The 24,140-nt window shown below is 41.0% G+C and overlaps 2 protein-coding genes and 1 non-coding gene across 3 annotated transcripts; all 3 read left to right on the top strand.

The window, feature by feature from the left end:
* Window positions 1-1,061: 1,061 nt before the first annotated feature.
* On the top strand, window positions 1,062-19,455 carry LOC149004728 (callose synthase 12-like). The gene is made up of 2 exons (XM_089167645.1): window positions 1,062-6,589; window positions 19,175-19,455. Exon 1 carries the CDS (start codon window positions 1,204-1,206, stop codon window positions 6,574-6,576), a length of 5,373 nt encoding a protein of 1,790 aa, XP_089023771.1. The 5' UTR covers window positions 1,062-1,203; the 3' UTR covers window positions 6,577-6,589; window positions 19,175-19,455.
* LOC149004729 (small nucleolar RNA J33) lies at window positions 4,217-4,297 on the top strand. The gene has a single exon (XR_016170031.1). It is a non-coding gene; the product is annotated as a small nucleolar RNA J33 (small nucleolar RNA).
* Window positions 19,456-22,386: 2,931 nt separating the features above from the next.
* LOC149004730 (uncharacterized) lies at window positions 22,387-23,587 on the top strand. Its single transcript, XM_089135698.1, has 2 exons — window positions 22,387-23,494; window positions 23,577-23,587. The coding sequence occupies exons 1-2, from the start codon at window positions 22,387-22,389 to the stop codon at window positions 23,585-23,587; spliced, it is 1,119 nt and encodes a 372-aa protein (XP_088991824.1).
* Window positions 23,588-24,140: the final 553 nt, after the last annotated feature.

Consider the following 24,140-nt stretch of genomic DNA (forward strand, 5'->3'; position numbering starts at 1 on the left):
ATATATACTTTTGTTAGATAAAATAAAACCCCAATATCAATATTTTCCCCAAAATTACATATTAAGAACTCTCGCATGACTCATACACTATGGTATTTATTATTGTAAAATGTTAAGTCTATCTTTCCTTTAATTTATAATTTTTGATAAATAAATAGATTTTTTTTAAGATAAGATAAAAATAAATAGATCATAAATATTTAGCCTTTAGAAAGAGGGAAAACTTCTGTTTATGTCAAGGTCAAAGTTGGTTACCAAAAAAAACATCTTCTGGTCAAAGTAAAACAAAATGGAGAAGAAGCGCTATTTTTGAACGGGCGTGGCTTCTAATCCTGCAAGAGATCCAAAGAACCTTGCCTGTTGTGTTTTTTGACTAAAATATCCTTAACCTTAAGAGTTAAGATTCTTTTCTATTGGTTGTCAGCTTCATTCATACAATATAATACTATTACAGTGGTCAAATTTCTGTCTGACTAGAGACAGAGAATGGAGAAGGAAGGCGTAGGACCCACGCTGGGCTGTAATAAACTTTCTCTTAATAGAAAAATATTGATGCGTGTGCGCGTAACGAATTGACCCATATAGTAGATCTGTTCCTTACCCACCCACTTTCCACTCTACCGTAATTTTCTACACATTTATGAATTTCAACGAAGCTGCCCAAAGTTGAAACCGTTACACGTAAACTTATAAATTCGTTCTTTTCTAAATACGAATTTTCCTAATAGTTTCGGTTTCGCTAATCAGTATTTCATTTTCGGAAATTTTTAGCCCCCCTTTTGGCTGTCTAATTTATCAATCATAACCCTATTTTTTTTACTATTTGTGTTTTTTTCCCCTCTGAAACATAAATTCTTTACAAGATATGGTTCAAAAATAGTATTTTTAAATTTAATGTGTGAGGGTAATATTAAAAATAAAAATTAATAGAGGGGTCTGAGTGATAAATTAGATAAGTTAGGAACTGAAATTAATATTAGGGTAAGTCAGGGGTAAGACTGAAAATTTCCCTTTCTTACTTAAATCGTTTCCTTTAAAATTCAGTTTAAACTTCCCACGTAGAGGCCCACCCCGCGCCAAAACTCCGGCATTATCCACCGGTGTCTGTCTGTTTCTCTCTCTTCTCTCCAGCTCAGACCCTAAAAGTCAGAAAATTGCGCTTATTGCTCAATTTCCGAATCCGAGATTCCCGATTTCGATGCAATGAGCTTAAGACAGCGACCACCTCCTCCCTACGCCGTCCACGGCGGCACCGGAGGAGAGAGGCCGCCGCCGTCGCCGACACTACAATCACAACCGTCGTCTTCCTCTGCCGCAGTTGGGGGTGCAGTGGGAGAACCCTATAACCTAATTCCCGTGCATGACCGCTTGCACGATCACCCATCACTCAGTTACCCTGAAGTCCGTGCTGCCGCAGCCGCCCTATGCACCGTCGGAGAACTTCGGAAGCCTCCTTTCGTCGCATGGAACGATCGAATGGATCTACTGGACTGGCTTGGTGCCTTCTTCGGTTTCCAACGCGACAACGTTCGGAACCAGAGAGAGCATATCGTTCTCCACCTGGCCAACTCTCAGATGCGCCTTGACCAACCTCCCGACAACATCGATGTCCTCGAATCTACTGTTGTTCGCAGTTTCCGCAAGAAGCTCCTCAAGAACTATACCTCTTGGTGTTCTTACCTAGGTCACAAGTCCAATGTCTGGATCTCCGATCGCCGGAGGTCCGACCACCGCCGTGAGCTTCTTTACATTGGCCTCTACCTCCTTATTTGGGGCGAAGCTGCCAATCTCCGTTTCGTCTCTGAATGCATCTGCTACATCTTCCACAACATGGCCTTGGAGCTCAATCGTATTCTCGAAGATTACATTGACGAGGCCACGGGTGGACCCGTTATCCCTTCTACCTCTGGCGAAGAGGGTTTCTTAAAGGGAGTTGTTACCCCTATCTATAATATCATCCATGCCGAGGTTGAAAACAGTCGAAATGGCACTGCCCCTCACTCCAATTGGAGAAATTATGATGATATCAACGAGTTCTTCTGGAGCCGCCGCTGCTTCCAGCAACTCAAGTGGCCGATCCGTGTCGACAGCAGCTTCTTTCTGACTGCAGCTCGGGGTCATGGTGTTGGTAAGACTGGGTATGTCGAGCGGAGATCGTTCTGGAATTTGTATCGCTGCTTCGATCGGCTCTGGATTATGCTCATACTATTCCTTCAGGCAGCCATTATCGTCGCTTGGCAGGGCACGAATTATCCTTGGAACGCGTTGGCCGTTCGTGATGTGCAGGCAAGAGTGCTTAGCATCTTCATAACCTGGGGGTGTCTTCGATTTCTTAAGTCGCTTCTTGATGCTGCTACTCAGTACAGTCGGCTATCGTGGGTTAGGATGTTACTTGCGGTGAGGATGATTATGAAATGCGTTTTTGCAGCAGGATGGACAGTGGCATTCATTGTTCTCTACGTAAGGGTTTGGAATCAGAGGAATCAAGATGGGAGGTGGACTGCGACGGCAAATGGCAGGTTGGTGTCTTTACTTGAGGCCGCCGGGGTTTTTCTCATCCCAGAGGTGCTTGCATTGGCTCTCTTTATTCTGCCCTGGATCAGAAACTTTCTTGAACAGTCGAATTTTAGGATCTTCAACGCGTTAACGTGGTGGTTCCAGACAAGGTCCTTTGTGGGTCGCGGCCTCAGGGAAGGACTTGTCGATAACATCAAGTACACCTTGTTCTGGGTCGTGGTTCTGGCTTGCAAGTTCAGCTTCAGCTACTTCCTCCAGATCAAGCCCATGATTAAACCAACCAAAGCTCTGTGGACGCTCAAGATTACTGTGCACAAGTGGCATGAGTTCTTCGGTAACACGAATAGATTTGCTGTTGTACTGTTGTGGCTTCCTGTTGTCTTGATCTACCTCATGGACATGCAGATATGGTACTCGATTATCTCTTCCTTGGTTGGGGCTATGGTTGGATTGTTCTCGCATCTGGGTGAGATTCGGAACATCCAGCAATTGAGGCTCAGGTTCCAGTTCTTCGCAAGTGCAATGCAGTTTAATCTCATGCCAGAAGAGCAATTGTTAAATTACAGAGGGACGCTGAAGAGCAAGTTCCGTGATGTCATAAACAGACTGAAGCTGAGGTATGGGTTTGGCACGCCCTTCAAGAAAATTGAATCGAACCAGATTGAGGCGCACAAATTTGCACTGCTGTGGAATGAAGTTATTGAAACGTTCAGGGAAGAAGACATCATTAGTGACCGTGAGGTTGAGCTTTTAGAACTGACACCCAGTGCTTGGAACATCAGTGTCATCCGCTGGCCTTGTTTTCTCCTATGCAATGAGCTGCTTCTTGCTCTTAGCCAGGCAAAGGAATTGATAGATGCACCTGACAAGTGGCTTGTGAAGAAAATCTTCAAGCATGAGTACAGGAAATGTGCGATTATAGAATCTTATGATAGCATTAAGCACTTACTTCTTGAGATCGTCAAAGAAGGCACAGAAGAGCATTCAATCATTGTAAACTCGTTTGAAGATATTGATCGTGCGATCCAGTTCGAGAAGTTCACACAGAATTACAAGACGACTGCGCTGCCACTGATACATTCCAAATTGATAACTCTTCTTGAAGTCATTAACAAACCAAAGAAAGATACGGAACGCGTGGTGAATGTGTTGCAGGCACTATACGAGGTTTTCATTCGGGATTTCCCGAAGACGAAACGAAGCCCTGAGGAGCTGAAGGACGCCGGACTGGTGCCTGGCAGGACTACAGGGCTGCTATTTGAAGATGCTGTGGAATTGCCCAGTGTTGAAAATGCATCCTTCTATAAGCAGGTACGGCGTTTGCATACAATTCTATCCTCCAGGGACTCAATGAACAATGTTCCAAAGAATCTTGAGGCAAGACGGCGTATTGCATTCTTTAGTAACTCTCTCTTTATGAACATGCCCCATGCTCCCCAAGTTGAGAAAATGATGGCGTTCAGTGTCCTTACTCCCTACTACAATGAAGATGTTGTTTACAGCAAAGAGCAGCTGAGGAGTGAAAACGAAGATGGTATATCTATCTTGTTTTATTTGCAGAAAATTTATGATGATGAGTGGAAGAATTTCTTGGAGCGGATGCAAAGAGAGGGAGCAAGGGATGACAGTGATATATGGACAACGAAGCTAAGAGAACTCCGTCTTTGGGCATCATACAGAGGTCAGACGCTATCTCGTACTGTAAGGGGAATGATGTATTACTACAAGGCTCTCAAAATGCTTGCCTTTCTTGATTCTGCATCAGAGATGGAAATCAGGGGAGGGCCACAAGAAATAACATCTAATGGTTCCACAAGGGTTGACACTGCTATGGATAAAGTAGGAACAAGTAGGTCAGCATCTTCCAGGAGTCTTAGTAGGGTGAGTAGTGGGGTCAACACTGTATTTAAAGGTCATGAATATGCGACTGCTATGATGAAATATGTATATGTGGTCAGTTGCCAGATCTATGGGGCTCAAAAAGGGAAAGATCCACGCGCTGAGGAGATTTTATATCTGATGAAAACTAATGAAGCACTCCGAGTTGCCTATGTTGATGAGGTTCATACAGGGAGGGAGCAGGTGGATTATTACTCAGTCCTTGTGAAGTATGATACACAATTGGAGAAGGAGGTTGAAATCTTCCGGATCAGGTTACCTGGTCCTTTGAAGCTCGGAGAGGGCAAGCCAGAAAATCAGAATCATGCCCTTATCTTCACGCGTGGTGATGCAGTTCAGACCATTGATATGAACCAAGACAACTATTTTGAGGAGGCCCTCAAGATGCGCAACCTGTTACAGGAATTCAAGACCTACTATGGTATCCGTAAGCCCACAATCCTGGGAGTCCGTGAACATATCTTCACCGGTTCTGTTTCTTCACTTGCTTGGTTTATGTCTGCTCAGGAGACTAGCTTTGTAACACTAGGACAGCGTGTTTTGGCTAACCCTCTGAAGGTGCGAATGCATTATGGCCACCCAGATGTGTTTGATAGATTCTGGTTCTTGACACGGGGTGGAATTAGCAAAGCTTCCAGGGTAATCAACATCAGCGAAGACATATTTGCAGGATTCAACTGCACTCTTAGGGGTGGCAATGTGACACATCATGAATACATTCAGGTTGGTAAGGGGAGGGATGTTGGGTTGAACCAGATCTCCATGTTTGAGGCTAAGGTTGCCAGTGGCAATGGCGAGCAAGTTGCAAGCAGGGATGTCTACAGGTTGGGGCACAGGCTGGATTTCTTCCGGATGCTCTCATTCTTCTACACAACTGTTGGATTCTTTTCCAACACAATGATGGTGGTCTTGACTGTTTATGCATTCTTATGGGGTCGCCTTTATCTTGCTCTGAGTGGCATTGAGGCTTCTATGATGCAGGACTCTAACAATAATTCAGCTCTGGGCACAATCTTGAATCAGCAGTTCCTCATCCAGATGGGTCTTTTCACTGCTCTCCCGATGATTGTGGAAAACTCTCTTGAGCTTGGGTTCCTTGCTGCAGTGTGGGATTTCTTGACAATGCAGCTCCAGCTTTCGTCTGTTTTCTACACATTTTCTATGGGAACTCGTACCCATTTCTTTGGCAGGACCATTCTTCATGGTGGTGCAAAATATCGAGCCACAGGCCGTGGTTTTGTTGTGGAACATAAGAGCTTCGCTGAGAACTATAGACTCTATGCTCGCAGTCACTTTGGGAAGGCAATTGAGCTTGGGATTATATTGATTGTTTATGCTAGTCACAGCACTGTATCTAAGAACACTTGGGTTTACATTGGCATGACAATCTCAAGTTGGTTCTTGGTAGTGTCGTGGATCATGGCTCCCTTTATTTTCAACCCTTCTGGATTTGATTGGTTGAAGACTGTATATGATTGGGATGATTTTCTGAACTGGATATGGTATCGGGGTGGAGTGTTCACTAAAGCAGATGAAAGCTGGGAGACGTGGTGGTATGAGGAACAGGACCATCTGAGGACAACTGGTCTCTGGGGGAAGTTGCTGGAGATAATTTTAAATCTTCGTTTCTTCCTTTTTCAGTATGGGATTGTATACCAGCTGGGCATTGCAGGAGGAAGCACCAGCATTGTTGTTTACTTGCTATCTTGGATTTATGTGGTTGTAGCTGTTGGTATTTATGTGATTATATCACGTGCTCGAGACAAGTATTCTGCAAAGCAACACATCTACTATCGGCTGGTTCAGCTCCTTGTGATTGTGATCTTAATTCTAGTGATCGTTGCCTTAATGAAGTTCACCCCGCTCAAACTTATAGACTTGCTTACAAGCTTGCTGGCATTTATACCTACAGGTTGGGGTCTCATATCCATTGCTCAAGTATTGAGGCACTTTTTGTTCTCTACTGGGTTGTGGGGGACTGTGGTTTCCATTGCTCGTCTGTATGATATTTTGTTTGGAGTTATTGTTCTGGCTCCTGTGGCACTACTCTCATGGCTGCCAGGATCCCAGTCTATGCAAACGAGGATCCTCTTCAATGAAGCATTTAGCAGGGGCCTCCAGATATCTCGTATTCTAGCAGGCAAAAAGTCTAGTCAATGACTTGGGAGTTGAGGTATTCTTCATTAAAAAATTTCAGTTTTGATTTTATAATTTCTTGTTGGTATTTATTTGTGTACAAAATGAAACAGTACTCTTAGGTGCTGCACTTACTACATTTGAGTTTTACAATTTGTACTTGGGATCATTTTTCGTTTTTGGTGTGATATTGTGCTTTCCAGCAAAATTATGCTGTCTTATTTTTTAATTCCCCCTCTTAGACTCACCTCTATGGATGATAGAAAATTTGGGAACCATTACTGGCTCCACAAGATGACATGAGATCTATAGTTGCATGTCATTCTCTTGAAAAATATCTTGTATGTGCCTTTTCAAATATTTCTTATCAAAGAGGGACCTCATCATTTTTGAATTTTGTAGCAAGCATTCTGTGATGCTGTGCATGAAACTCTTATAAGATGCTTCTATTAGTCTTTTTCCTGTGATCCCAAAGGAATTTGCTCTTATTCCGCTTGATATAAAACAATTTTGGTTAATGTGTGACTCAAGTTGGGAAATCTCTGATATATGAAGGATTAATAGAGATTCAGATCCAGGTTTCAGAAAACCCATATTGGATTACTTTTGGGTTCACTCAAGTATGTGCTAGCCAAATAGTAAGGAGGTGTGATAACCTTGTTACTATGTGCAGAGTTATACAGCCAATGGCAGGAAATAAACAGAAGTCTGTAGTAGGATGGCAATCTTCTACTGAGGGCCAATGCAACAGGATATCTAAAGAACCAGCTTGAAGTGGGATGACAAGGATAGGCTGTGAAAGAAATTGATTGAGGGTGCTGAATATTGAATTGGTTCTATCTTTTAGGATTTTGGGAGGAGTGCTATGGCTAAGATTGGGAGGGGTGTGGAGGGAATGAGATAACAGTGGATTTTTTTAAGTATTGAACAAATCCATTGGTTAGAAATAAGATTCTAGAAAAATTTAGGGTGTTGGGTAGTTTCATGATATGATCAAAATCAGGAAATGGAGCTGTGACTTTGGGGTTTTAAAAATTTAAAAGGGTCTCAATGGGAAGTGACTGCGTCCATGTGGGTATCTGTGGTTGAAACAGTGAGAGAATTCTTTCTTATGTTGCTGGACCTCTAAAGTTGTCAACCAGGTTCAGTGGAGGGAATTATGAAAAAACAGAAAGGAGGAAAGAAGAGTGGGTTTGAGCTAGATCTACTTACTGTTGCGGCAGGCTAGCAGCCAGCTTTATAGAAGATCTACAGCGGTAATCTTGTGGGGTAGATGAATTTTCTATTTGTTAAGAGGGCATATTTGGAGATAAATAAGGTCATCGAAAATTTTAGCGCCAGGCACTAATTCTCAATGGGAATATGGAGGCTGCTGGGATTCTTAGTTTGAATAAGATTGGTAATTTAACTCTTATTCTGTTTCTATATCACTATCCTAGTTAAATTATACTTGTAATACAATCTATTAATAGTGGAATAGTCTGTTGGAGTTCTTACAATTCATTCTGAGACTCCACAACTAAGTCATGGCTTCTCTTCTTCTCTCTTATCGTTTCTTTTAAGTTTCCTGGTATCAGACAATCCTGCTCATCTTAACAACCATCAGTCGTTCCACAATGAAGACTACACTACTGCCATTGACCATGAAACTGCTGTAGACCCAATAAGAAATACATACCCTGAAGTACTTTTTCTTGTATCTAGGTCTCCCCCATAATCGTTGTTTGTGTAGCCAACTAGTCTTGGATTCTTTGACTGGGTGTAAAACAGACCTTGAGTAGTTGTACCTTGTATGCACCTTAGAATCCTCTTTGCTGCCATGAAGTGACACTGCTTTGGTTTTTCCATGTATCTGCTGATGACACTTATTGTATACATGATGTCTGGTCTTGTGAAAGTTAAGTACCTTAGGCTTCCAACCAGACTTTTGTAGAAGGAAGGATTGACAGGCTCTTCTTCTGAATCATGCCTTAGCTTCACATTTGCATTTGCTGGTGTTTCTATTGGCTTGCAATGATCCATTTTGAACTTCTTGAGTACTTGTTTTGCATAGTTTTTCTGTGAGATGAAGATTCCTTTTTCTGCTTGAGTAACCTATATTCCAAGAAAATATGACATCTCTCCAATATCAGTCATCTCAAATTCTCATGTCATGGCTTTCTTATAGTCTTTGAACATACCTGGATTATTTCCTGTGAAAATCATGTCGTCCACATAGAGACAAATAAAAATTATGTCTCCATCTCCATTTATCTTCTTATATTAGCTATGCTCGTATGGACTCTTTATGAATCCATTCTGCTGAAAATATACATCAATCCTCATGTTCCAAGCTCTTGGAGCTTGCTTTAAGCCATACAATGCCTTCTTTAAGTTTTATATTTTGTCATGAAACGGTAAAGTATCAGTAATTTGATATGCAACATATTGGTCCCTAAAACCAAAACTATATTGTACCATTTTCATATCCACATGTGCATATGGTATGGCAAGAAAAAGGTATGAATACAGTATTAAATGGTACGGTACGTTCTGGTATGTAAACAGTATACGTACCATCGATATGACAGCTCAAATGATACTGTACCGAATCAAAACCCTTTTTGAAAACTGTACCATATCGTTTTTTGAAATAGTTTTGTACGGTATGGTTTTATATGGTTGGTTTTGGTTTCAGTACCAGATTGACACCCTTATCAACACCACTACTACCACCACCACCTGATGTAACCAAAGGGACACCCCCTTCCTCTAGGAAGCCCGAAGAGCCTAGAGGAAAGAAGGAACAACAGCCCAAAATCATGTGGCCTTATACGGGGGCAATTTGGTCATTTCACCACCCCCTTGAGTCCCTTTTGGTCTTGTTAGGATCATCATAATTTCAGGAGTCAAAATCTATTTTGGCTTTGTTATTTGAGTCCTTATTTAGAGCCGTAGTCCAAGTAGGAGAATCAAATTGGAATCCTATTTCAAATTAGATTCCTTCTTAAGTTAGTAGTCTGTTCTTCTTTAGTTATTATTTAATTAAGAGTCCTTACAACATATCCTTCTTTAATTAAGTGTTCTAGTTGAGCCTAAAAGTGAGTCCTATTTCAAATAGTACACTTTCTTTGTTGAATCCTATTAGGAAATCCTTCATGTAAAGGCTACAAATAAAGCCATTCATATTTAAGCAAGTTAAGTTGATGATTAAGAAAATTTATGATTGAGTGTTGGAAGAGTTTCCAGAGAGGAGAGCCTGCTGTACTTGAGTTCTAGAATTTCTGCTGGTTTTATTAATCAGCCCTCAATGACAGCAAGTGCGTACTAAGCCCCCACCCCAGCCCTACTGTCCTCCTTCCCTCTCCCATGTGCAGCCCCTCCTGATCCCCCAAACCCTAAGTTCTTCTTAATCCCAGCCCCTCAATGCTGTCATAAGCCTTCCCCCTTCCCCCTAATGCCTACAACAGTAGCCCCTCCCTTCCCTAACTCCTTCCCTCCTGTCCCTCCATTCAACAGCGCCTCTTCTCATTCTTTTCTTCTTCTTCTTCTTTTTTTCTTTTACTAGTGTCTGCCTAGGAAACCAGAATTTTCCCAAAGCCCTAATTCCTCCCTTAGGCCCTTACTCAATCCCTACTGCCTTACAAGTTACAAATTCCCCCCCTCCATTTCCCTACCTTCGATCCCCTATTCCAGCCCTAACTCTTCATCCTGAACCCTAGTAACTCCTAATTTTTCTAATAACACTATTCTCCAGGTCTTCGGGTGCATTAAAAGATGTCAAGGATGCAGATTTTTCACACAAAGAATTGAGGAAGTCTGCTTGGAGGTAGGGGCAAATAATGTGATCCGTTTTTCTTTTTCTCACTTTTTAGTTGAAAAATGCTGTCCAAGTTGTGATGGGAAACAGTTCCAACTACAAGAAGACTCGTCAGAGGGTTGATAAACAAGACAAGCAAGATGATCCATTCCTTTTGGATACCATGTATAGCACATTTCATTGACCTTATGCTAAAGGACATGGGAAAGAAGAAGGTGATAGCAAGTGTGGTCGAGAGCAAGACAAGTGAACACTTTTGTTTATAGCCATGGTTATGCGTTGCAACTGATGAGGGAAAAGTGTGGTAGAGATTTAGTGAGGCTTGATATCACTAAATGCAGAACCAACTTCATTGTCTTGAAGAACTTTTAGAACAAGGTTGTTGGTTTGACATCTATGTTCACGACTGAACAATGATTTGATTGCAGGGGGCAAACATAGAGGACAGGAGAGTAGCCCAGCAGACCACTGTATGTGAAGATTTTGGCATGGCTTGCACAAAGCAGTAGCTATATTAGAGCCAGTGGAGGTTGTCCCAAGGATGGTTGATATGGAGAAGAAGCCTACCTTGGCTAATATATATGCTGCTCTTCAAAAAATGAGAGAGATAATAAGAGATACTATTTCCATAAAGGCGAAGTCTTACCTTAAGATCATTGATGATTATTGGGAGATGCACTTAAGTCATCTTTTGCACAAAGTTCATGAACATACTTGTTTAACATACTTTATAATCTTATTTACATTTAAATATCCAAAACCACCAAGTCGCCAACAAAACTTCTATTTTTACCAATTTACTTTTGAAGACCAGATTATCTGTACAATGTAGTCTTGGACTCGATATGGATCTTATACGGATATTCAAGCTGTGATTGCAAAGTTGGTGCCAGATTCCGATCTTCACTCTTCAGGCCATTGCAAATGGAGATGTGAGATGTAATTGTTTGTATATATTAATTAGTACTTAGTACACTACATATTCAAAATAATGCAAACTAATGCAAGACAAACTATGTCTGACTTCCATCCTATCTCCCTCTGCAATCTTATCTATAAAGTCATTCTGAATATCCTTGCAAATTGGCTCAAACTTGTCATCCATAATTTGGTTAGTCTGGACCAATCTGCCTTCATCTTTGGCAAAACATCTCTGACAACATCCTCCTTTGTTCTGAGATCGTCAAGGGCTTTAATTGCAAACATAACTCCCTTGCTGCCCTTCATAAGATAAACCTTCACAAGGCCTTCGACTCTCTCCATTGGGACTTTCTTCTAGACCTTCTGACCTCCATGCGCTTTCCCCCCATCTTCTCTCATTGGGTTCTCACTTGTATCTCCTACCCTTCTTTCTCTATCCTCCTCAATGGTTCCCCTCCTAGGTTCTTCTCCGCTAAAGCCAACGTCCAACAGGGTTGTTCTCTCTCTCCCTATCTAATCTCCCTTGCCCTAGAAGTTCTCTCCCATAGTATCCAAACTAGCACTGATCTCCACCTCATCTCCCCTCTCCCCAAATGTAAATCCTCTAACCTAACCCACTTAGCTTTTGCGGATGATCTCATGATTTTCTGTAGAGCTGACGCCTCCTCCATCATGTCTTCCCTCTAGCTTTTTGTATCCCTCTCTATTCTCTGCACCAATTCCTCAAATCCAAGATCTTCCTCTCTAGAGTTTTGTATGCCCTCTCCTCCTCTCTTCTCCAAATCTCTGGGTTTACTATTGGTACTCCCCCTGTCACGTTCCTTGGGCTTCCACTTGTTCCTGCCCGGCTTTGTGCCCACCCCATTGTATCCCAATGCTTGACCTTATCCGAAAAAAGCTCCAGCTTTGGAAAAGAAAATTTCTCTCCTATGTGGGGAGGCTCGGATTAATCAAGTCTATCCTTCAAGCCTCCTACATCTATTGGAGTGGAATTTTTGCCCTCTTAAAAGCCATCATTAGATCTATTGAATCTCTCTTCTATAGCTTCCTCTAGAAAGGTCATGATACTTCTAGGTTCCTTCACCCCATTAGCTGGTCCAATGTTTGCAAACCCAAATCTGAAGGAGGCCTCAGTATCCGAAGAATTATAGATTTAAATATTGTGGGGTTTCTCAAGCTCATCTAGAGGATTTAATCCACAAAAAGCTCCATTTGGATTGATTGGGTTTATTCTTACCTCTTAAAGAACAACTCCTTTTGGTCTGGTTCTCCCCCTTCCAACTCCTCTTACAGTTGGAAGAAACTCCTCTCCCTTCACCCACTTGCCCTCTATGCTGTGTCTTTCTCAATTGCTGAGTCTTGTTGTATCAGTTCTCCCCCTCTTGGAGACATTCATCCCTGATGAATGGGTTTTTTTGCCGGATCCTTCTTTGTTGGACTAGGCCATCAAGACTGGTTAGTTTTGAGAGTCCTTTTGGTTGGTCCGTAGGGCTTGTCTCTTCTTAGCATCTTTAGCTATGTTAGTGGTATTAGCACAATCTTGTGTCCTCTATGCTCGAAGACTCACTTGTTCTCCCGGCAAGTGATTGTAACATTGTTGTCATAGAGCCAGGGTCTTCCAAGTATGACGTTGACCATCCTCATTGGTACTACTTCGCACCAGATTTCATCAGAATAGGAATGTTAAGTGACTGTGACTAGGCACTTAATTGTGACATCCATTGATGTAACCCCAGTTTTGGGGTTAGGGTTTGTAGTGGAATTTCTCTAAAACTAAAGGCTGCCCAGGATTCCCAGCAGAGAGAACTAACTTTCTAGGCTGCGTAGGGAGGTTTTAGCACCTGAAACCTTTCTGCGTCACAATTTCCAGATCTGATTTTAACTAAGTAGGGCTGAAACTTAGGGTTTAAGGGTTTTGGCTAGGGTGGTAGAAGGGTCTGTACTTGTTGTCTTTTAGTTTCAGATCTTGTTCTAAGGATTTTGGAGTGTAGGTGAGTGTCTAATTTGAATTAGGGTTTGGTTTCAGAAGTTTGAAGATGAGTTGCAGAAAATTTAGGGGAAGAAGATGAAGTGCAGGAGAATTTCAGATATAAGAAAATAGGGTTTGTTTGGGGAACTGACAGTAGGACTGAAACCTAGGGATGGGTGTGATCCTACAGAGAGAAGAAAGTTAAAAAAGGGGGCTGCGTAATACGGAACTACAGTGGGTGGGGGTTTGATGCTGCCACAGTGGAGAGAAGGGGGTTGGGAAAGTTGTGGGGCTAGGGGAGAGGAACTTGGTTGTGCTGTTGGGATGGGGAAGTAGCAGGTAAGGGTCTCTTAGGGTTGTGCGGAAGAGAAGGGGGTGGGGCTTATGTATACTTACTTGGAAGCTTGCTATGATGATTAATGGCTTCTGTTGAAGAAGATTAATTGCTGATTGTAGTAGAGGTATACTAGCCGTGGCTCTCCCAAAGAAAACCATGACCCTTTGTCTCACAAGTACTCCTAATTTTATTCAATCAAACTTAAGAATTACAATGAACAATTGGCTTATTTATAGCCCACTAAAAGACTAACACTAACTAAGTGGGATTCCTTAACAAACTAGGATCCCACCACATAATCTGGACTCTTGAATTGGAATCTAAATCTAAAAACAGATGCTGAAAATAAAACTTTAAGTTATCTCAAACTCTAATAAGCACATGCCTAAATTACTAACTCAAAACAAACTCTAATCAAAAGAAAACTCCTAAAAGATAAGAACCCTTCTTGTACTACAATCTTATCTACAACCTTATTCACAACTTGTCCAACTCAAACACAACTCAAATTAAGAAGTAAAACCCAAATAAAACTACAGGAATAATTCTGGAATGAACTCCAGCAAATAAAGAGGGCTGAAAATGCCCTAAATACCCTTGCTAAGGGGTTCAGCCAGCTCATGGGGTCTTCTTGGAGCCATCTAGAGAGGCCCCACCTAGGGTTTCAGCCATAGTTCAAACTTGTCTTCACATCATCCATCTTGGCATTGTTTAGTTAGGAGACCTTGTAGGGTTGAGTATGCATCTCCGTCTTCAATCCTGTTTGCTGCATGAAGCTTTCAAAGACCAAGGAGACATTGCTGCCACTGTCTACGATGGGCCAAGAGTTCTCCTGCCCATAGTCTAGTGTGGACTATAGAGTTCTGTCACCGGTCTTCTTCTTCAGTAGTGATCACCTGTATCTTAAGTAGGGAGTCAAACTGCTAAATGTAGTCTGCGACACTCTTGGTTCCATGTTTTAGTGTATAGAATTGTTCCTGGAGTCTTGCCTTATAGTGCTTTGGTAGGTACCTCTCCTTTAAGTCTTTCCTCATATGGTTCCAGGTGGTTGGTTCTCTGCCTTTATAGTAAAGCTCTCTTTCCATCGTGTTCCACCAATCTCTAGTGGCTCCTACCAATTTGGCCTTGGCTAGCCTCAACTTCCTATATTCAGATCGGTCATATTAGTCGAAGCAATCATCAAGGGCAGCTCCCCAGCTATAGAAAATATGAGGATCCATCGAACGATTGAACTACTTCAGTTCAAGCTTTGCCTTATGGTGGTCAGGGCCTCTTCTCTGGTCTTGGGACTCCAGTGAAGTAGGATCAAATGTGATCCTTTAGTGATGGTTGGGCCCTTCTTGGTTGTCTGTCTTCCAAATCGTACTTGTTGTACAGAGGGTTATCATATCAGGACTCTCTGATGTGTCCATCCTTGTCTCTTGAACTCCTGGGGTGATATGGCTTAGCATCACGTTCCTCTCTATACCTCTAGGCTCCCCTAGCTTCTTCTTTGTGGGGGTACATAGACCTGTGAATTTACACTTGGTGGGGGTGGTGTGTTTGTGTGAATGGCATTTCCATTCCTTGCCTGCTCTAGATGAGTTGCCCTTGTATCAACTTGATTTACCCTTGCAGTTGTGCCATCATCTCCTGTTGGGTCTTCAAAATTTGTTTGAGTTGTCTTGAGACTACTGGCTCATCCATTGCTCTAAAACCAAATTGATGTAACCCAATTCTTGGGTTAAGGATGCTTTGAAATAATTCCTCATAACCCTGGGTTAGCCCAAAATCTTTTGTTGAACAAGCAAGTACTTTACAAATTAGAAGGGGATGGATCATTTGCTATGGGTAGGTTTTTGGATGTTCAAGGTTGTAACAAAATCTAATGGGTTGAATTTAGGATAACAAGAAACCCATGGGAAGAACTAGGATTGATATGGGTAGCATTTGTGAGATACTAGGGTTTTAACAAAATCCCATGGGATGATTTTGAGATACCCAAGATTAATATGAGTTGTAACAAAGAGATATAGGATGTGTAAGGATTCCTTGGAAGCCTGCAGTTGGGTATGGCTGGGTTTAGGGATGACCTTGGGTAGGTTCTTGGGAATCTTGGAAAAGGGTTCTTGAATCTTGAATGTTTCTTGGACAGTCTTTTTGATTCTTTTCTGTTTTCTATTTTCAGATCTGCCACAAGACAGAGGGAAAAGAGCAGGGGCCGAGAGAGAAAAGAAGGGGAGGGGGCGCCTCAAGGATTAGGGGAGGTGGGGGAGGGTTCCAACTGTATCACAGGGTGGGGGAGGGATTGTAGGGGGCTGCGATGGGTGGGGGAGGGATACTAGGGTGCTGCAATGGGTGGGGAGGGCGATGGGAGGTTGTGAGTGAGAGAGGAGGGTGGGGAAGGGGATGGGGGCTGCTGTACATGGGAGAGTGCTGGTCCTGCTGAACTGATACTGGAGATTTGAAGAAGAAGCTGGACTTGAAGAATTCTCTCAAAATACTCTACTGTAGCCCTCCCAAGAAGGCCACAACCTTTCCCTTAGATCTCAGATTCTTGTATTCAATTCAGTCTCTGATTAAAATCAGAGAATGACTTATTTATAGCCTTACACAAGGAGGAAATGACCTAGATTCTAACTGGGAAATAAAGACTTAGACAGCTGGAGTTTCCTTTTATAGACTAGGACCCCCCCCTTACGAATAAATAAATAGCAACCACACAAATTAAGGAATTTAACTTGCACTAAAAGACCTAAAGGTAAATATCACTTACCTCCCCTTTTAGTTGACCAAATGGCTGTTGGGCCCCCTCCTAGTTGGATAATATCACTTACCTCCCCTCTTACCTGGCAAAGATATCAAACACCTCACTTCTATGAACTTTTTCAGTTAAATTCTGCTTTTACCGTAAAATATTTCTCTAAAGCTCCAAACTACCGTTAACTGAAAAGATGTTTTAGTATAAACCACAAATTACCCTCAATTATCCTAGTAGTTAAAACCCTAAACTACCCTCGATGAATATTATTGTTAAAATCCCAAATACCCTCAATTATCCTTGTAGTTAAAACCCCAAATTACCCTCGATGAATATTATTGTTAAAATCCCAAAAACCCTCAATTACCTTAGTAGTTAAAACCCTATTTTTAAAACCCCAAAGTACCACTTGTTCTTTAATCTAGACATCTTTCTTTTATTAGAACAAAAAAAAAAAAAGAAGGAAAAGAAACATAAAAAAGATGTCTAAATTTTTTCTTCCTTCTTTTTTTTTCTTTCTTCTAATGAGAGAAAGATGTCTAGATTAAAGAACAAGTGGTACTTTGGGGTTTTAAAAATAGGGTTTTAACTACTAAGGTAATTGAGGGTATTTGGGATTTTAACAATAATATTCATCGAGGGTAATTTGTGGTTTTAACTATTAGGGTAATTTGGAGTTTAAACTAATAAGTCTTTTCAATTAAGGTTAGTTTGGGGTTTTAGAAGAAAAAAATTTAATGATAAAAATAGAATTTAACTGAAAAGGTTAACATAACGGAGGTGTTTGATGCTTTTGCCCAGTAAGTGATATTTTCCAACTGAGAGGGGAGGTAAGTGATCATTACCCATGACCTAATTATCCACAAGGAATCCTTACTTAAAATAGTTTCTTGGTGGCACTAGAACTCACTTGACTGACTCAAACAAGTAAGTCAAAACAGTTGGATTCCAAAAGTTAAAATAAAATTTCTGAAATTAAATAATTAACTAAGAGGGGGAAATGACCAAATTTCCCTCAAAGGGCTTCGGCCGGCCCCTACGCCATCTTGGTCGGGCCTTGGCCCCAAATTAAACATTTTTTTTTTGAATTTTCAGAAAACCCCAAGTGCCAAAAAATTCCAACCCTCATTCATTGAAACAAATTCTGAACTGCGGAATATTGTTATATGTAGGTCTGAACAGCAGGACAACAAACCCTTCTTCCTTCCCCAGCCCTAGCCGAAACCCTAGTTTGACTGTTGAGTTCAAATTTCAAATCTGAACTTCGGTTTGCAATAGAATTCAGATCTGGTTTTCTGTCTCAGCAGGCTCTAAACCCCAGTGGAAGCCCTAAAACCCCTCCCTCTTTCACTGGAGATTCCTGGGCTAAACCCTAAGTCTAGGGAATTACCAATTTACCCTTTGCCTTGAACCTGGTTTACATCGATGCATACTCAAAATGGGAGGGCTTTTGACAACCAACCCCCAACCCGTGCCCCCTTTCTCTTCCTCTCAATGGGAAAACTGTACTTTTATTCAAGGCTTATAGTTGAATCTGATAGAAGGATACAGTGAGTTGAGACATATATGATTCTGGCAGAAACGGAATGGTCTAGTCATTTAGAGGTTAATGTGAAGGAGATGCAAGAAAAGATGGGGGCAATAGCCTTGAAGGTGGAAAGGGGAGAAAAGGCCAATGAGGAATTCGGGGGGAACTGAGAGTCTTGCTACGAAAAGGGAAATCCATGGAGGGGACTTCTCAGTAACTGGAGGTGACAGAGATGGACTAAACACCAGACCAATGGGGGAAAAGAGGGCGAAACAAAGAGGTGACGAGAATTCCTCCCACGACAACTCGAGATGTCAATGTTTGTAGGAGAGGACCCGATGGGGGTGGATTGCTAGAGCAGATCGATTCTTTGACTTGTATGAACTGGAAGAAGGGGAGAAGCTTAGAGGTTAGAGCTGCAACAATATGCTTTGAAGATGCTGTGTTAGGGTGGATACCGTTCAGGGAGTTGCAGCAGCCAGTGAGATTGTGGAAGGAGCTAAAGGAAGCCTTGATTCAGCGTTTCTGTTCGGCGCAGATGAAAATTCCTAACAGGCGTTATTACTCACCGACAAGCAGGGACAATCACTGAGTACAGAGAAGGGCTGAAATCGTGGAAGAGGGGTGGCTTAAGGGGCCTTATCTCACAGGCTTGAACGAAGAGATCTGGGCTGAGGTTAAGTTATTTGGAGCCACTACATTGGGCTAGATAATGGACTTGCCCTAGCAATAGCTCTCACCCTGATTTCCCTCGACAATAATTATGAACCTAACTTATTACCTTCCCCAATACTTACAGTAGATAATTTCCTAAATTAATCCCTTAACAAAATATTCCCCAAATCATTCTTAGTCAGCAGCCTCCATCTCAGATCTGATTTCCTTCCTTAACTGCTGTCCACCAAATCCAGTGGTCTTCTTCCCATGCTTGCAAGAATATTCAAGGGGCCTACCAGGTTTGTAAAAAATCATCTTAATTGTGTCTCTTTTGCTCAGGTATTTAACCTGAGTAGGCAGTCTAGTCTCCAGACAGCTCAGTTGGTTCACCTTTGAAATGGCTCATATTGTATGCTGCCTGGGAAATTCTTACATATATTCTGGAGTAAAACTTGTTGTATTGAAAATAATCGATAAGGTAGCGTAAACATAGTTTGAACTGTGTGATATTGCATCGAGCTGTAAATGGGCTGTATTTGTTACAGTTTTAACAACTATTCCAGTTTGACAGAAGTGTCTACATTATTTTATGAATTCATGTACCAGTGCCTCTGTATTGATTCGTCTTATTACCTACAGTGCTTACTGAATTAATGTCGATAATTTTGCAGGTTGGATAACTATTTGTAAAAAGACTTGAGTAGCAGTATTTTTCAACGTATCTTCTGAGGGAATTTGTTGGTGTGTATGGTACCATTTTTGCTGCTATTTGTTATTCTTTCTTTCATCTCTCTGGTTGAGGGAAGAACAGTCGCAATGCTTTTTGTCTTCACTTGCATCTTCCCTACTGTTGTAATTAATTGAGTTTACATTTCATGTTTGGAGTGTTACTGGAGCACCCTCTAACTCTTTGGTAGAAGCATTCACTCGTGTGCTCATCATGTTTATAAGGTATGATTATACATTTCCTATCTGCTGGTTTGACTGTTCCTTAATATCATTTCATTCTCCCTTCAACTGAGTTGATGCTTCCTTTTTCAACCTTGACTGTAAAAAGAAACAGGTAGCTTTAAAAAAAAAAGTGTCATTTGGATGCCTCATATTTATTGCGTATCTTTGGAAACATCACCTCAATTGTTACATATAATTGTCCTTCATTTGTTTTATTCATATATAATGTATTGTCCAAAGGGCAAATAAAATCCATTTTAAATGCAATCAAGTTAATGTGGTTAGTTGAAATCCTAGTAAAGGGGAGGGCAAAGCATCTCTGCAGCCTGCAACCTTGCAATTCCAATGAAGGTGATGTAATGCGTCTGTGTTTGAAGCTATCGACAATTCTATTAAGCATCCAGGGTGGTCTTGCATAGAAGGGGACCAAAGAGGAAATCAAACCCAAAAGCATTTGGCCACCCAGGCTTTTATACTTAGCCATTGAGGGACATTATGACAGTTTGTCCAATTCAGCTGTGAGACTGTGAAGCCAAATTTCTCGTTTGTTATTGTTCCTATTCTGTTATTGTATATTAAAGAAGGGAAACAGTTTTCTGTCCCCACAGTGGCCTAAGCCAGTATTCTGGCGAGTTTTTCTCTCTATAAAACAAGGGATAGAGATGAAAATTCATTTAGGGGAGGAGGGAGACTCAAGGAAATGCTAGTGTAGACCAGACTTGGAGTAATATTTTCCCCTTAAAGAGTTTATGATGCGATTTCCTTTTGATATGAGAAAAAAATTAGAATACAAGACCCTTTGACATTTTTGATTTGTAAATGTTTTAGTTTAATTACCTATCATATGCTTTTCTTCACCATTTTTATGCATTTCTTGTCTCATGAATCACGAATCCAATATCATAGTTGATACTGATACTGATAGGTTAAATCCTTTATTCCACTAAGAATTTGAGGGTTGTGTCTGAAGACTGAAGTATGCTGTTACAGAGATTAATTGTCTTAATTTTAAAGCGAAGAGAGAATCTTGGATACAGGTTGACTATCAGTGCCAGAGCAGTATTCAAAATTTGTTATAATGTGTATGCTCCTCATGAATATATAAACATCATTTGAGATGCATTAAATAAGAAATAGAGCAAATGGTTCTGACACTCAAAACAAAGGCCTTAAGACGATGACACTCCATTTTTTATTTGAAAAACATACAAATCCAATATCTTTAGAATAGTTAGTGACATAATTGCAGTGATCATTCTATCCTTATGTGAATGATTAAGATTATGGTTGAAGGACCCATGTACCCTTCTATTTTCCTTCTTCCCTCCCCAGATTGAAAGAAATGCTGCTGGAGAGAGACAGAGACAACGAATCAATTAGAATATTGGAAACTGATTTGGTTGAAACCTTAAACTAAGCGAAAATTACAGATAAGAGAGAGAGAGACAGAGACAGAGATAGAGAGAGATTGGGGGGAGGACCTGTGACTGAAGAATTTTCGTGAAAATTAATGAATGGTTTAGTCTACAATCAAAATCTGGAAAAGCAGGTGGAATTCATGGTTGTAAACCTCTTTCTTTTCCTCCATTTGGGATAAGAATATTGAGGTAAATCACGTATAATCCAAAAGGGTAGTATTGATATACAACCAAAAAAAAAAAAGAAGAAGAAGAAGAAGAAGAAGAAGAAAAGGAGAAAGGAAAGAAGAAAAAAAAAGTGATTTAATGGTGTTTAATAACAGATTGAATTAATTTGTCCAATAAAAACCTAACTTTGAATCGTCTTTGTTTTTCAAAGATAAAATGGGTCTCCGTATTTAAAAGTCTCTATTTTTGGGTGTAAGAGCAATTTTTTATAAAAAAGCACGCATTAAAAAGCGCCAAAGTAAAAATATGTAAAGGATAATTTTTTTTTGGATTTTGTCAAGAAAAATGATATGGCTTTGTGATTTGAAGACACGACCAATTGCACCTGTGCATAATATACAACAACCATTACTCTAGCTCTACAAAAAAAAAAAAAAAACCATTACTCTAATTGGGATTTGTTGTGTTTAAGGAACTTAATTTTGTATGAGCATTAATATGGATCAACCTAGTATATAATAGGTTAAAAGACGATTAAATGCGCTCCATTAGCTTTGGAAATTTTAACGCATTGATGGAGACCAAGATCTGTTAAGGTGAAATAGAAAAAATAAAGAAAAAAATTGGAATGGAATATAGCATAACTGTGGATCCTTTAAAAATGGCAGGGGGATTGACATTATTCTAGAATGGTGATGTTAAGATGGAAATTTTGGAATCAAATAGAAGAATAATTGATTGTTTTATTACTTTCAAGAAACAACAATCTTTTCTAACACTAGTATATATGGGGATCCCAAAAAACATAAAAGAAAGAAAGTGTGGGAGACATTGACCAAAATGAGCGAAGGATGACAAGGGAATTGGTTGTGTGCAGGGTGACTTTAATTCTTTTCTTTCTTGGCAGGAAAAAAGTGGAGGTACATGTACAGATAGTAAAGATGTATGGTAATTTCAAGAAATGGTGAATGGCTGGGTTTCAAAGATTTGGGCTCACATGGTGTAGCCTATAGTTGGAGTAATAAGAGAATTTGTGCAGCTAATATTTGAATCAAGTTGCTCTTCTGTCTCGGAAGGCTTGGGAACTTCTTCAGTTCCCTCATTCACTTTGGGGTCGCTTAATGCTACAAAAATATTGTAAACGGCTCAGTTTTTGGGAGGTCCAACCGACAATCACAGATTCTTGGGGTTGGCGGTCTATTCTGATGGGTCGAGATCTCCTATTAAGAGGCATTCTTTATCAAGTTGGTGATGGCTTCCATATCAATCCTTGGACCTCTCCTTGGATCCCTAATCAGGATCTGGATAGAGGTTGTTATCCTTTTGCAAGTACAGGTCCAGCTACGATGGCGCAACTCATTAATCAAAACACTCGTACGTGGGATCGGCATTTACTTTCTAGGTGGTGGCCAAGACAGACGGTACAGAAAATTTTGGCAATTCCTATCCCTACTATCCCCATTCAGGATCGTCTTATTTGGCAGGGTACATCCTCCGGGGCTCATTCTGTTAAATCTGCCTATAGATTGGCCACTTCTCACACTGCTTCATCTGAGGGCCCTTTGGCTCATTCCCCTATTTGGAGACTACTTTGGACTTGTCCTCTTCCTCCAAGAACCTTACACTTTCTATGGAAGCTCCTACATCAGAAATTGCCAACACCTTCTCTTTTGGCTGCTAGAGGATGCGCTTGTCCCCCTTCCTGCCATTTATGTGGATGTGATGATGCCTCCGCTGATCACTTACTCTTATTTTGTCCGGCTACACGGTCAGTATGGTCTGATCTCCATCACCCTGAGATGACATTGGGAGCTGTTGTTAAGGATCTCGTTTTACAGCTTCTCTCCAAGTGGTCTTACTCGGACATGCAACGTCAAGTGTTGGACCGTCTTCTGATTCTTTGGCTTCTATGGACGTCTTATCATACTCAATGCGATGACCCCACCCCTCAGCCGCAGTCGTCTCATAGCTTTCTCATATGGAAAGGGCTTCAGTTCTACTCCGCTTACACTCACAAGGTGACTACCACATCGACCCGCCCTCTTCTCATCACATGGGTCCCACCTTCCCCTTCTGCTGTTAAAATTAATGTGGATGGGTCCTTTTTTAAAGACAAAAACTTAGGGGGCTCTGGAGGTTTAGCTCGCGATTCCACCGGAAAGATGCTGTTTGGTTTTGGGAGTGGATCACACAGTCACGATATTCTTACCTTGGAAGCCATGGCCATGCGTCAAGCTTTCATATGGGCGAAGGAGTTTGAATTAACACATCTTGAAGTCGAAAGTGACAATCAAGCATTGATTGCGGTCTTACACAAACCGCTTGATGAAGCGCCCTGGAAGATTCACCCCATCATTTCAGACATCCTACGGCTGTTTCAATCTTTTGCCTCTATCTCTTTAGCACATGTACCCCGTGAAGCAAATATGTCGGCTGATTCCTTGGCCAAGGAAGGTGCTTTAACACAGGATACTTTCCTTTATCGTCAGATCCCCCCCTGTTTCTTAGTTGGTTTTTGTTGTTTGATGTGTTACAGTTTGGATGTAGGCGTGGTTTTTCGTTTCAATAAAAATTTCTCCTATTACCAAAAAAAAAAAAAGTTGGATAGAGCTTTGGGTAATTCTGAATAGCTATGTAATTTTTTAGAAACCATAAGTACTTATGGAGACTGCAGTATTTTCTGATCAATGCCCATTTGGTGATTGACTTGAATGGGAGATCTAGGAGAGGCCCTCGCCCGTTTCGATTTGAGGCTATGTGGCTAAAGAATCCAACTTCAGCGGTAGTGAAGAAAGCAGGGTCAAGAGAGCCAAATAACCCACCTCCCTCACTGCATTTAAGAAGTTAGAGTGGTGTCAAGAAGACCTTAAAGAATGGAACCGAAATTCTTTTGGCAATATTCATACTCAAATTGAAAATCTCAAAGAGGAATTTTCTCAATTACAAGGTAATAGAGCACAAGAAGCTTCTCAAATCAAAGAGAATCAAGTGTTTAAGGAATTTGAACAATTACTGGCTTGTGAGGAGATTATGGAGACAAAAATCTTTCTTTCTTTAATGCAACGACAATGGCAAGGAAAAGACATAACCAAGTCTTTAA

Source organism: Hakea prostrata, chromosome 9 (assembly GCF_041222555.1).
Source record: "Hakea prostrata isolate BN-2017 chromosome 9, UWA_Hpros_2, whole genome shotgun sequence".
NCBI classification, from domain to species: Eukaryota; Viridiplantae; Streptophyta; class Magnoliopsida; order Proteales; family Proteaceae; genus Hakea; species Hakea prostrata.

What these genes read in the sequence shown, in the direction of transcription:
- LOC149004728 (XM_089167645.1), top strand. Translation starts at nt 1,204, where the DNA reads ATGAGCTTAAGACAGCGACCACCTCCTCCCTACGCCGTCCACGGCGGC.
- LOC149004730 (XM_089135698.1), top strand. Translation starts at nt 22,387, where the DNA reads ATGGCGCAACTCATTAATCAAAACACTCGTACGTGGGATCGGCATTTA.